This window comes from Bos grunniens, chromosome 6, assembly GCF_055505025.1.
Source record: "Bos grunniens cultivar Pamir isolate PY7600 chromosome 6, Bosgru_T2T1.0, whole genome shotgun sequence".
In the NCBI taxonomy this organism is placed as follows: domain Eukaryota; kingdom Metazoa; phylum Chordata; class Mammalia; order Artiodactyla; family Bovidae; genus Bos; species Bos grunniens.
The window spans coordinates 101,845,998-101,860,725 of NC_141170.1; the positions used below are offsets into that span (position 1 = coordinate 101,845,998).

Consider the following 14,728-nt stretch of genomic DNA (forward strand, 5'->3'; position numbering starts at 1 on the left):
TTTTAAAACTTCTGTGCCTTATCTACAGTGTATATGGACTTATTTGGCCCCAAGATATATGAGGAAGGATAAGTATATAAACTTGTCTCATTTCAAATGTCTTAAATCTGCTTTATGTTAGGGCAATTGCCTTTAGTTCATATCCAATCACATAATATGCCTTTTGAGTTTGTTTTACTTCCCAAGCTTCAGTCTTGTCATATGTAAAGTGGTGACATTAGTAATTACCTAATAGAATTGTCATGAAGAGTAAGTAAGAACTAATGTAAATGACAATATAATATCTGCCAAGAGGTGGTTAATTAACATTAGCTTCCCTTCAGAAGATATGAAGGAAGCTTAAAAATTTTAATTTATACATTTTTTCTTATTTTTTTCAAGGCAACATATTTTTAATTGTTCCAAAGTTTTCCTTATTTATAAAACTATGGGAATTTCTGGAGAAGGAAATGGCAACCCACTCTGGTATTCTTGCCTGGAGAATCCTGTGGACAGAGGAGCCTGGTGGGCTGTTGTCCATAGGGTCGCAGAGTCGGACACGACTGAAGCGACTTAGCATGCATGCATGCATTAGAGAAGGAAGTGGCAACCCACTCCAGTATTCCTGAGTGGAGAATCCCAAAGACAGAGGAACCTGGTGGGCCACCGTCTATGGGGTCACACAGAGTCAGACACAACTGAAGCGACTTAGCAGCAGCAGAATGGGAATTTCAGAAATATTCTGTTGTATAGTCCCCAGAAAAACTTCCCATGTGTAAATGCTGGCTGTGGTGTAAACAGCTTTTATTATTGGTGTTATTAGTGGCTCTCTCATAATCTACCATTAACATACCTTCCTTAATACACACTAAGTAAGACTCTGGGGAGACTCTCACTGGTAAACAGTTAGGGCAGCAAGCCTCGTCTATATTTAGAGTTAGATGCTACTACATTTTATAAGTATTTTTATTATTATGGTATTTAAACAATTTCTCATTAATTGAGTCACTGAAAGTGCAGAACCAACGCAAGAAAGTGAAAGTGAATTCGCTCAGTAGTGTCCGACTCTTTGGTACCCCATGAACCGTAGCCTATCAGGCTCCTGAGTCCATGGGATTTTCCAGGTAAGAGTGCTGGAGTGGATTGCCATTTCCTTCTCCAGGGGATCTTCCCAACCCAGGAATCGAACCCGAGTCTCCTGCATTGCCGCAGATGCTTTACCCTCTGAGCTCATGCCATCCTGTAAAAAATCGTGGTGTCTCAAAGGTAAAGCATCTGCCTGCAATGTGGGAGACCTGGGTTCGATCCCTGGGTCCGATCCCTGGGTCAGGAAGATCCCCTGGAGAAGGAAATGGCAACCTACTGCAGTATTCTTGCCTGGAGAATCCCATGGACGGAGGAGCCTGGTGGGCTACAGTCCACAGGGTTGCAAAGAGTCGGACATGACTGAGCGACTTCACTTTCACTTTTAAGAGAGTATATAAAAAAGAAAAACTAAACAGAAAACAAAAAGACTTTTTAGGCCATCTAGTCCATCCCCAAAGACAAATTCTCCATCAATTATTTTCATTCGCTTGGATTGTAAATTTCTAGCCCAGGCTATATACGATGGTGCCTTCCACTAGGGTGGTAAATATGAAATGGAGAGAAGTGGATTAATTAGATTTTTTTTTTTTTTTTGGTAGTAGTACAACCAAAAAGATTTGTTGATACTTTGGACATGGAGGTTTCATAGAGAAACCAGGAGGATCTCAAGATTTTTGGCCTGAAAGATTTTACGAAAGCATTTACGAAAAGAGCAGAGGACACGGGTTATTTAAAATAGTATTTTGGTCACTTCAAAGTCTCCGCTTTAGGCATCTTGTGGCGATGTCTTCTTGACATTTGTGATAGCTCTAAATTAGATATATATTTTCAAATGTTATAAAATATTAACGTAGCAATTATTATTAACAGTTATTATTATTAACACCACTGCTACATCAGGAAGTAAAAGCTCAACAACCTAGGACTTTCTCAAACTCTTGAAAAACCCGCTAATAAAAAAGACAACATTTCCCAAACTTCCCCATTCATCCTCTGGCTCTGGGAACCTAGGGCGCTCCGCGTCCAATCAGCTTCCAAAATCCGCGGCATCTGTGAGTGGGAGGGGCTCAGCTAGATTCCCTTCCCTCTGCTTCTCCGGCTTGGCCACGTCTGAAGGCCTGCAGGTCCTTGAAGGTGCATAAATCGCCTGTTTATTCATTGGCAATAATTGAACTTCTTATTCAAATTTATGTTTCACAAGATTCTGTAATACATAGTTTTGGGTCACGTCACTTATCCGTTTTTATAGTTCCTTCTTTTCTTCTGGGGGTGTACACACTGCCTCCGAGCGTTGCGGACCTGCCGGTCGCTTCCCTGCGCACGCGCCGGGGAAAGGGAGGGCGGGCCTGTTTCCGGGTGTCGCGTGGGGCTGGAGGCCGAGAGCGTCCCCTGCTACCGCCAACATGGAGAGTTTGTACCGAGTCCCGTTCTTAGTGCTCGAATGCCCGAACCTGAAGCTGAAGAAGCCGCCCTGGGTGCACATGCCGTCGGCCATGACGGTGTACGCTCTGGTGGTGGTGTCTTACTTCCTCATTACCGGAGGTAACTCGGCCTGCCGGGGGCCCGAGAGGCTCGGAGAGCCGGCCCGCCCCGGGGGCGCGTCAGTTCCCTGACTTTCAGCCGGGGAAAGCATCGCCCTGCTCTCAGTCTTTTCGGAGGGTGGAGGGAAATTCTGGGGTCCTAAGTGTTCACCGCCCAAAGGTTTCTTTACCCTCACGCCCTGTCTTGTATCTTGAGAGGAGTCGTGTTCTCTATCCCGTTGCCTTCACTTTCCTGGCCTCTTAGCTAAACGATCCGAGTTGAATAGTGTGTTTTTCAAGCCCAGATTGTTGCTGCTGTTATTGCATGCCATGAGTTACTTAATAAAGGCCCTGGGAAAATCTGTTCTGGCCCATTCTATTTCCACTGTTGATCAGGAGGGTGTGGGACTTCTACCTTCTCTGTCTGTGGTCCCTGGAACTTTGGTAGACACTGAATAGTCTGGATTTGTTAGCTCAAACCTAAGGCTTGGTGTCGCTTTCTCCTCAGTCAGCAATACATATGAATGGAATCTTCCGAAACCCACGGTTTTGATAAATATTTGAGGTTGGAGATAAATTTTCAGAAGCTGTCGTATTTGAGAGAGCAGAAGTGGAGAATTTAAAGAATAAGGGGAATAGCATTACTTTTGAACACTTTTGCATTATCATCTTATCCTGTTCTTTGCAAAAGGGGCGTCGCTTTATATAGTGGTGAGTTGGCAATCCGGCTGCAGTCTTTTCATAGCCACCACCCCTTCAACATTTCCATGATTTACTCAGCACTGTGCTACTGCACTTTTGGATTTTGGGAAGTGGAGAGCTTAATTTGGAAATGATAAAATTAAAGCTGTACAGATTAAGGACAGCAAGAGCAGATGACTATTTTTAAGGGAATAGTCGGAGACATCATTTTCATAGATGTTTTGTGAGAATAATTGGCATTGAAGAGGGAAGTATTTGAAATGTGGGATTAGTTCTAGCATGAACCTTTAGGTTTACCCTTCTCCCAAATCTAGGATAATGACAGTTAATTTATGTTCAAAATAAGTTACATTTAAAATACTTTTTATGTTGCTAAGATACTGTCCAAGCATAACATTAGTATTAACATTTGCTCAGCACATTAATAGGGGCTGAACTGAATAAACAAAATTTAAAACGCATGTTGCTTTTTTAAAAAAAATCCTCATCTGCTAGAAATCTTTCCTGTAATCCTTAACCTCCCTTGGAGCCAGGGCCTTTACTGGAAACCTCACAGTTTTCATTCTGGCTCCTTTTTCCCTGTCAGTTTTTGTAATGGGGAGATTCTTTGCCCTAACTTCTGGCGGAAGTGAGAGGACCCCTTTTAGTGGCCAAGGCCATGAGCTATCTCATACGGGAGTTGGTTTTGCCACTGGAAAGGAATCACCTGAATACTGAGTGTACCTTTATAAATAACAATACTTATTGCTGAGAAATAGCAAATAATGTACTGAGTCCCTATTAAGTTCTAGGCATTAAGTACTGGAGAGAACAATGACTATAACAGATAAGGGCCCTCCCTTCATGATGCTTATCATGCCATTGGTTGAGACACATTAAATCTCATGTAAACTTTTCTCCATAACATTTTTTCCATTGCAGATTGCCACAAGTGCCTTGAAGGAAAAGAAAAAGAGATTTTGAAAAATAATCAGAGTTAGGAACATCATTTACGTTGGAGACCCTGAGGAAATGATGTGTTAGCCAAAGGCTGCAAGATTGGGGGAAGAGTATCTGGGCAGAGGGAAAAGTTTGAACAAATATGGGATTAAGAGACCAATTAGGTGGGTTTTACAGTGTACTTAGGATGGTGGCAGCGGAGATGGAGGAAGATACAATGAAAGATATCTTGGAAGCAGAATCTTGGTGATGATTGATTGGATGTAGGGGGAGAATGGCGTGAAGGAATTTTACTATTTTACTGGTATCCAGTTTGAGCACTGAGTAGGCGGAAGTGTCATTTTCTGAGAAGACTAAAGAAATAAAGTGGTTTTTTGGTGGGGAATGGTGAATCCAGAGGTCACTTTGGGATATGTAATAGTTGGACAGACCAACTATAATTAGTTGAAAATGTCAAGTATGCAGATAGGAAGTGAGAAAAGAGGTTTGTATTGAAGTTAGTCAATAACATGTTTTTGGAACTCCTCCTATAAGCCAGATATTGAAGAACAGAGACAGAATTTCTGTCCTTATGGAGCTTCGGTTCAGTTCAGTTACTCAGTTGTGTCTGACTCTTTGCGACCCATGGACTGAAGTACGCCAGGCTCCCCTGTCCATCACCACCTCCTGGACCTTACTCAGACTCAAGTCCATTGAGTCGCTGATGCCATCCAAACATCCCATTCTCTGTCGTCCCCGTCTCCTCCTGCCTCAGTCATTCCCAGCATCAGGGTCTTTTCAAATGAGTCAGTTCTTCACATCAGGTGGCCAGAGTATTGGAGTTTCAGCTTCAGCATCAGTCCTTCCAATGAATATTCAGGACTGATTTCCTTTAGGATGGATTGGTTGGATCTCCTTGCTTACATCTAATTTTAACGGTGTGAACATTTAATAGGTGTTGGCACGTTGAGGATCATTAGCATAGAAAAGCCACGTGAAGGGATTGGTTCAGTTGGGAAAAGAATGTAGAAAGAGAAGAAAATAGTGGATCAAACCCTAGGGAACTCTGATGTTTAGTGGTTTTATAGAAGCGGCTCAGCAAGAGAGATAGCAAGAAAAACATGGATAGGAGTGTCACAAAAGCCATAAGAAGCCATCCCTCCCACCCCCCAAGAAATGGATTTAGTAAACTGGATGGAGTGCTGCTAGGAAACCTCCTAAGCTGAGAACTGAAAGTGTCCTTTGAATTTGACCACAGCAAGGTCATTGGTCACCTTAGCAAGAGTAATATCAGTGGTGGCAGAAGTCAGATTGGAGTGAGTTAAGGAATGAAGGGTAAATGAGAAAGTGGAGACAGCAAGTTTACCAAATTCTTTTTGTCTTTTCCAGAAAGAAGCCTGGCTCCCTTTCCAAAAGGAAGCATAGAAATAGAATGTTAACTAGGAGGATCTGGTGTCAAGGAAAGGTTGATGTAGGGAATGGGAGGTTGATAGATAATACAGGAAAGACAGGAGCTAGCCAGAGGAACAGTCTTTGAAATGGTAAGGGTGTGGAGTCCTGATGATTGCAAAGGGGATCCCATCGTGATAGGAGGAGGGACTCTTCCTCTGGTCTAGCTGGAGGGAAGGAGGTGAAGATGGAAGCTGGTTCCAGTTTGTGGATTTGATGGTGAGGTAGCATTAGGCAATTCCTAAATGGTGGTTTTGTTATCAGAGGTGAGGGAGACCGTCTTGCTATGCTTAAAAAAAGCTAAAAATGAGGATGGTCGAAAACCGTGGAGAAGGTAAAAGAGTAGATGTTGACAGCAGGAGATTTGGAAAACAGTGTCGATGGGCAGTAACATAAGTGGTCATTAAGACATAATGAAAGATATTAATGATCATGTGCCTCCTGTATTGCCAGTCTGCTTAATGATGTGATTTTAAAATGTCTCATTTTACTTTTAAGCAAGAAAAATTCTCTAGTTATCTCTTAATTATAGAAACATATCCAAGCATATGTGTAACATTTTTCTTGAATTAGAAGTAGCCTTTAATGTTAAATTTCCTTTATTGTGGAGTCATTCTTGAGTTTGGAAACAGTTACTGAATGAATTCTGTCATAAAATATCTCTTTTTGGAGATAATTCTGATTTACAAGTCATTCTAAAAACACTGAGTTGAATTTCTGAATGGTTTATCTGAAGTATAGGAGATAAGCTGGGCCTCATTTCACTGTAATAATACATTAGAGCAGTTCTGTTTAAATATAAATGCATCTTTAGAGACAGATACTTCCTTTAACTTCAGTATCTTTCTATGAATGGGCTCCCAATCTTCTCCAGCACTCAGGCTCTAAGATTTCTCTGCTCAGTTACTCAGTGGTGTCCAACTCTTCATGACTCCCATCGACTGTACCCCTCCAGGCTCCTCTGTCCATGGGATTCTCCAGGCAAGAATACTAGAGTGGGTTGCCATTTCCTTTTCCAGGGGGTCTTCCTCACCCAGGGATCGAACCTGCGTCTCCTGCTTTGGCAGGCAGGTTCTTTACCACTAGCACCGCCTGGGAAGCCCCAAAAGGAAATATTACTTAAATACAAATGAACCTCTAGAGACAAATGGGCTTCCCTGTTGACTCGGACAGTAAAGGTTCCTCTTGCAATGCAGGAGACCCAGTTTGACCCTGGGGCAGGACGATCCCCTGGAGAAGGAAATGGCTAACCACTCCAGTATTCTTACCTGGAGAATTCCATGGACAGAGGACTCTGGCAAGCTACAGTCCATAGGGTCACAAAGAATCAAATGCAACTGAGCAACTAACACTTTCACTTTAGAGATAGACACAAACTAAATAAATTAGAAATTTAGTCTAATCTGTGTTCTTACCTTTCATTTAGGAATCATTTATGATGTTATTGTTGAACCTCCAAGTGTCGGCTCAGTGACTGATGAACACGGGCATCAGAGACCAGTCGCTTTCTTGGCCTACAGGTAAAAGATACCATTTTGAGTGATTCGATGGTGGGAAAGAAGATTGCTGGGGCATGCCTGTGTATTTAAAATTATGGCACAACCTATTGGGTCGATTTGTATTTTGACAATAGCTGTTTTAAAATGCTAAATTTAGAGATTGTAGGAAGTGGACAAGAACAAGAATAAAAGTATATTATCCGTTTATTAGAAAATATTTCACAATGATGGGCATAATCACTTATTTAAAGGAAGAGATCAGTTTAAAATACATTTATTTGTAGGCTGTTCTAGGGTCAGTAAACTGGTACGTATTTATTTGTAAATAAAGCTTTATTGGAGTTAGGTACAACCATTTACTTCTATACTATCTATGGCTGCTTTCAAGCTACTGTGGTAAGTGTGACACAAACTATATGGGTGACAAGCCTAAGATATATACTGTTTGGCCATTTAAGGAAAAATACGTGCGGCTTTGCTGGTGGTCCAGTGGTTAAGAATCTGCCTTTCACTGCAGTTTGATCCCTGGTCAGGGAAGACCTCACATACTGCGGAGCAGCTCAATGTGTGCACCTCAGCTACTTAGCCTGCACTCCAGAGCCCTTGCATCTGGTGGAGCCCCTGCGCCTAGAGCCCAGGCTCTGCAAGAGTAGCCCCCAGTCACTCCAACTAGGGCAGAAAAGCCCTCAAACAGCAGTGAAGACCCAGCACAACCCCCCCCCCCAAATTGGGCCACTGGATTATACTGTTAAATAAGAAAAATAATATTTGAGACTTGGGAGGTCCCGCTGTTTATTTTTCCTGAACAGTGTTTGTTGTGAAGTGAAGTGAAAGTCGCTCAGTCGTGTCCGACTCTTTGTGACTGTATGCTGCTGCTAAGTCACTTCAGTCGTGTCTGGCTCTGTGTGACCCCATGGACGGCAGCCCACCAGGCTCCCCCATCCCTGGGATTCTCCAGGCAAGAACATTGGAGTGGGTTGCTATTTCCTTCTCCAGTGCATGAAAATGAAAAGTGAAAGTGAAGTTGCACAGTCATATCTGACTCTTAGCAACCCCATGGACTGCAGCCTACCAGGCTTCTCCATCCATGAGATTTTCCAGGCAAGAGTACTGGAGTGGGGTGCCATTGCCTTCTCCGTGTGACTGTATGGTCCATGGAATTCTCCAGGCCATAAGACTGGAGTGGGTTGCCATTCCCTTCTCCAGGGGATCTTCCCAACCCAGGGATCGAACCCAGGTTTCCCACATTGCAGGCAGATTCTTTACCAGCTGAGCCACCAGCAAAGCCCAAGAATATTGGAGTGGGTAGCCTATCCCTTCTCCAGCGGATCTTCCCAACCCAGGAATCAAACTGGGGTCTCTTGCATCGCAGGCAGATTCTTTACCAGCTGAGCTACTAGGGAAGACCCTATACTGTTAAATAAGAAAAGTAATATTTGAGACTTGAGAGTTCCTGTTGTTTATTTCCCTTGAACAGTGTTTGTTGTATTGCCTTATAAAATCTACTTGGTAACTGTCTACCTAAAGATAGCTCTTTATTTGTGTTTGTGTGTGTTTGTGCTCACTCTCAGTGGTGTCCAACTCTTTGCAACCCCATGGACTGGAGCCCGCCAGGTTCCTCTGTCCATGGGATTCTCCAGGCAAGAATATTGGAGTGGGTTGCCATTTCCTCCTCCAGGGGATCTTCCTGACCCAGGGATTGGACTGGCATCTCCTGCATTGGCAGGCAGATTCTTAACCATTGAGCCACCAGGGAAGCCCCATATTTGTATTTACAGTTACACGAATGGTATTCCATGCAGAGAATATTCCTGGAAAGATTACCATGATTCTCTGCAGGGAAGAGGGTTCTGGGTGGCTGGACATCCTGCTGGTAGGGAGACTTTTCACAGGGTTGACATTTGAATTTGAATTTTGAAACTGCTGCATGTGTTGTTTTCAGTTAAAGCAATTAGTTTAGCAAATGTATGTATATATACACATACATACACACATGCATGCATATACTTTATTTACATGTGTCTTTGTATAAATCATATCTTTAACAGAGAAATGTGCCTTTTGGGGTCCATGAACTCTTGAGAATTTGAAAGCTTTTCACCCCTAGAAAGAGGCTTCCTGGGTGGCGCAGTTGTAAAGACTCTGCCTGCCAGTGCAGGAGATGCAGGAGACTCAGGTTCGATTCCTGGGTCAGGAAGATCCCCTGGAGGACATGGCCATGCACTCCAGTACTCTTGCCTGGGAAATTCTGTGGACAGAGGCGCTTGGCAGGCTACAGTCCACGGGGTCGCAAAGAGTGGGACACAGTTGAGCACGCACACACACTAGAACAATCATATGCACGTATATACAGGAACTGAAGAGTTTATAGGTTGCTGGAAATCTTTGTGGAGTTCATGAAGCCTTAATTAAGAAAACTTGCTTTTAAAAATTTCCCTTTGAAATAAGAGGTTTGTTAATTACTATAAAACTCAGGAAACATTTCTAACCAGTTCACAATTTGAAATTGATAGTAGACATTTAAATAACATAACTTTTAAAAGCAAAACTAAAATTCTGCGTAAAAGGTTCATGTACCTATAGTAGTTGACTTTTTAAGCTAATAATTAAAATGTGCATTTTGGTTTTACGTAGATAGTTGTGTTAGTTGAGTTTTAAAGTTTTTTTTTTGAGCATAAGCTCCATGAAGATGAAAGATTTTTCTCTTGTTTTGTTCATTGTTATATTTCCAGAGCCTAGAACAGTACTTGATGCATAATAGGCTCTCAATAAATAATTATTGGAATGAATAGCCAGAAATATGGTAAAACACTTACAAGAATAAAAAATAAACACAAAAATGTTTTAGCAGAAATAGGAATTTCAATCTGAGGAAAAAACTTTTTATTTTTCTGGAAATTTTCATTGACTGTTTTGCTGTTTTCTTCTTTTTCAGAGTAAATGGACAGTACATTATGGAAGGACTTGCATCCAGCTTCCTGTTTACAATGGGAGGTTTAGGTTTTATAATCCTGGACAGATCCAATGCACCAAACATTCCCAAACTCAATAGGTTTCTTCTTTTATTCATTGGATTCGTGTGTGTCCTATTGAGTTTTTTCATGGCTAGAGTATTCATGAGAATGAAGCTGCCGTAAGTTATTCAGTGCTTTGTATAATCAATATCTTAACTTGCAAACTAGTAAAATAATTTTGTGGATCATGTGAAATCATAGGAGATTTAATTTAACCCTCATTTAAATAGATGAACATTTTGAGAACCAAAGAAATGTGTGACTTGCTTAAGGTTAGTAGCAAAATGGAAACAAACAGATCTTCCTGTTATTTCCATGTATGTTCATGAGAAAATCCAGTTATTTTGCTGTAGCATCAGTGACCGCTGATGGAGGCTTTTCTCTAAAAGTGCTTTTTGGTTAATCTGTGACCTTGGAAGAATTCCCATAGAACTAATAATAATAGAGAGTATTTTCAAGCCATTAATTGCTGCTGCTTTCTGAATATTGATAGGAAAATCGATTAAGCCTTGGACAGAAAAGAGACTTTCATATATATATTACATTATTTAGATTCATTCAGAAAGCTTACGTTATCTTTGGGACAAAAATAAATTGGTTTGGGAATTCCTTGGCGGTCCAGTGGTTAGGACTTGGTGCTTTCACTGCAGGGCCTGTGTTTGACCCCTGCTTGGGAAACTTAAGATCCTGCAAGCCGTGTGCCGTGGCGCTGCCCCCCCCAGAAAAGAAAGAAAATGGCATTTGAAGGATAGGATAACAGAGCTGAGCTATCTCCTGCTTAGAAAAAAATTTTGAAAATTGTTTAATTCTCTGGATTACTTTCATCTTTTGTAATTATTTATGTAAACATTTGTTTTCTGCATTCTGTAGGCCAATTTCCAAGATAGTTGACTAAGATCTAACAATAGGAAATAAGAAACAGGAGTATACTCTCTGGGTTTCAGGTGTAGATAGATGTAGTCAAAACAGAACAGTAGTCTAAACAAAAGATTGCTGTTTCTGTAACTTACCAAGCAGCCAAATCTAAGGTTTAAATTTTAAAGAGGAAAGACTTTATGGTTCCCTCTCTGATGTGGTTTCTCATTTACAGCTCCTAATGCCTGGTACCTTGAGTGTGGCATGGGGAGAAGCAATGGGACAGTTTTAGAAAATAAAGGGACGCAACAGTATTGCATTTTGGCATATTTGCAGGCCCCAGAGAGATGATGAGCCAGGTCTGTGGGCCTGCACATTCCTCATGACGGGTGTGGTTACTACCACCAGCAAGGAAGGGATGTGTCATCTTGGGCATAGATTCTCTTTGATGTCCCAACATATAGAAGCAGTTAGATATGTAATAAATGAGACAGCAACAACAATACAGTAAAAAACACCAGTAACCAGGAATTTTTTCACATCAGATAAGTTGCTAGCATCTGAGAAAAAAGATGGCTGTGCTGTAAGATAACTTCCAGGGTAGCACTCCCTTTCACCAAGAATCTGATATCCTTAACAACAGGTACCCTGAGAAAACAATAGCAGTGAAAGGGTACAACCTGCTTTATATTTTCTGAGCTATGCTTTTTAAAAGACCTGGTGTCCTTCCTACTGACAGTTTTAAACATTAAAAGATGGCTTTATTTGATGCGGAAGCATAGGTCACACACTAATTACAAGGAAGAATACCGCAGCGTATAACTATATCAAGAGATAAATGTCCTGTGTTTGCATATCAGCACATGCAGATGACCGACAGCTGTCCCTAAAGAGTCCTCAGCTCTTTTGTTTCATAGCGTAAGCTAGCTGTTGAGCAGCTTCCCTCGGTGCCGACACTGGTGGTGGGCACTTCTTAGAATCTTCTTGAACCTTTTATTTCCTGTGAAGCTTAGGTCTTTTTTTTTTGTTACCGTTGTTAAGAATTATCTGACAGGTTTTATTTTATTATTGGTTTAATCTTTTTTTTATAATGGAGTATCGTTGGTTTACAGTGTTGTGTTAGTTTCAGGAGTACAACAAAGTGATCCAGTTATATACATACACCTGTCGGTTCTCTTTCAGATTAAGTACTTGTGAAGCTTAGGTCTTAAAGTATGCTTTTTGTGAAGTATCAGGCATTACCTTAGCAAATTTACGTGGAGGTCTTCAAAATCAATATATATGTTAAGAGCCTTTTTATTTTTTATTCAACCCTGGGTTGTCTCAGGGTTGTGAGATTAAAGTTCTGTATCTCTTTGCTCAGAGTGTGAATCGGCTAGGCTGGTAGAGCAGAAGGAAAGGGATAAATGAGTTCTAAGGAGATCACTTAGGCTGCATGTAGACCCAAGACCTGTAGGGAGTCAGGTGGGTCTAGGAGCTGGAAGGAGGAAAATCTCATTCCTGAGTGTCTGCGCTGTGTCAGGCACGGTGGGAGGTATCAACCCCATGATGCAGTGTTTTGCCGCCACCTAAGAGAGGAAGAAACTTGAGACTCTGAACTAATAATAGCTAATGTTTGTCAAGTGCTTACTGCTGTGAGTAGCAGTTACTATATTGGTAGATTGTCTTATATAATCCTTTAAATTCTTTGATGTAACTCCATTTTACAGATGAGGAAGCTAAGGTTTGCCCAAGCTTATCTACTCATGTTAGAAACAGGGTCAAAAGCAGAGAAGTTCTAAAGGCATCAATGAGGACAGGATGTTTTCACCCCTTTCTTAATGTGGATAGTTTTACACAGCCTTTCTATTTTCCTCTTGATCCTAATAGGTTGCAAGGATTTATTGCAAAAGGAAAAGTTTGGAGCTTTATAAAGCAGACTGTTACTACCTGAATTTAAAGGGAATTTCAGGGCCTACCTTGTCCATTTAGTAAAAGGATCTTCTATTTGAACATTGTGAAGTGTGACTTGCTCAACAGCTACAGCTGACGCCCCTGCCCACCGTCAGGACATTTCCTAAAGAAACAGGCGCAGGGTGCGAGGGCTCACTTCCCAGGCATGGACAGCTCCTGGTCCCTCCATCCTTCCCTTTGGTAATATTAGGCTTTCTGGGATATTGAAATGAGCTGCTTTCTATAAAAAGCTTTGTGACTCTTGTTGGAATTGTGAGAGTCCAAAGGAGATTGATTCTAACTCTTAGCTTTAACTTTTACATAACATTTTCTTTTCTTTCTTTTCTTATCTGGTGTCATTTAGCATATTGGTTTGTAAATTTGTCCTTTGAGGGGGAAGGATAATGGAACCAAGGCCCAGTAATGTATTATATTTTTTGAGGGGGCAAGATATGAAAGAAGAACCATAATGAGGAATCACACATTTATATTTTCAGATTGTCCTTTGATTCATCATAAAATTTGTTTGGGACACTTTGAAATGTTGCTTCCTTTTCACTCTTTGTGTTTATAAATTTTATGTTTTACAGGGGCTATCTGATGGGTTAGAGTGCCTTTTGAGAAGAAATCAGCAGGTACTGAATTTGCTCCTGTTAATGAAATTTTTAAAGGCTATACCAGTCCTCAGATATGAAATACAGAGAAGGATGAAAAGCAGCAGAAAAGAAACATCTAGTGAAAACATAGGAAGCATATTAAAGCGTGGACTAGAATGTCTTCTTGGTGTCAGAGACAAGCTTATCAGTATTTTTTCCTGCTGGCCTTCACTGACGTACCAATGATATTAAGTGACATTTTCTTCTTTTTTTTTCATTTCTTAAAATGTACTTCATTTCTATAGCTATAATATTGAATAAAGTGATTATTTTTTACAAACCCCTTAACATTTTTTGGAGGTGACTTTTCTGACCTTCAGAAATTAATGTAAAATCAGGACACGTGATCCCATAAGCTGAGAACTCTGGACAGCTGATCAGCTTTACCAATGGTGCTTTGCCTTTAAACAGAGTGTGTGACAGTACATCGTTTCAGATATATATGGAAGACTGTTTCAGGAACAATAAGATGTATGAAAGGAGCAGAAATAAATAATTTTTCTAATTAACTTTTGTGTTTTTTTTCATTGATGGTATTAATCTTCAGTCTGTAATTAATCCACTCCCATCCTGTAACTATCAAGCTACTGTTGGTAGCTTGAAGTCTCCAGGTGTAGGCAGCAGGATGTCTAATGAGGTGGCATAAATATCCATATCCCTATAAATATTCAAGCACGGGCTACGCAGTCATGTCGGTTTTAAATGTGATTGTGTTAGATGAAGTTCCCTTCAGGCATTCACTTCCAGTAATTAATACAGTGTTGAGCACATAAAAACATCTGTAGACTAGGCTGGTCTTCTCCTAATTTCTTCTAGCCAGGGCTTTTGGTTCCCCCCAGCGGGCTGGGCCTGCATGCTCAGTTGCTTAGTTGTGTCTGACTCTTTGCGACTCCATGGACTGCAGCCTGCCAGGCTTCTCTGTCCTTGGGATTTTCCAGGCAAGGATGCTGGAGTGGGTTGCCATTTCCTCCTCCAGCGATCCTCCCAACCCAGGGATCCAGCCTGCATCCCTTGTGTTTCCTGCACTGGCAGGCGGATTCTTTCCCACTGCACCGCCTGCGAATCCTGTAGGGAACAGACTTGTGGTTGTCATGGAGGTTGGGAGGAGGACGCTTCTC

General features: G+C 41.3%; 1 protein-coding gene across 1 annotated transcript; it reads left to right on the top strand.

Annotated features, from left to right (window-relative positions):
- Positions 1-2,407: 2,407 nt before the first annotated feature.
- Positions 2,408-14,119, top strand: OSTC (oligosaccharyltransferase complex non-catalytic subunit). The gene is made up of 4 exons (XM_086407014.1): positions 2,408-2,607; positions 7,081-7,174; positions 10,089-10,286; positions 13,545-14,119. The coding sequence occupies exons 1-4, from the start codon at positions 2,469-2,471 to the stop codon at positions 13,561-13,563; spliced, it is 450 nt and encodes a 149-aa protein (XP_086263140.1). The 5' UTR covers positions 2,408-2,468; the 3' UTR covers positions 13,564-14,119.
- Positions 14,120-14,728: the final 609 nt, after the last annotated feature.

Excerpts from the sequence above, each read along its gene's own strand:
- OSTC (XM_086407014.1), top strand. The coding sequence starts at position 2,469 with ATGGAGAGTTTGTACCGAGTCCCGTTCTTAGTGCTCGAATGCCCGAAC. Across the intron at positions 2,608-7,080 it reads TTACTTCCTCATTACCGGAG|GAATCATTTATGATGTTATT; the intron begins GTAACTCGGCCT and ends CCTTTCATTTAG. Across the intron at positions 7,175-10,088 it reads GTCGCTTTCTTGGCCTACAG|AGTAAATGGACAGTACATTA; the intron begins GTAAAAGATACC and ends CTTCTTTTTCAG.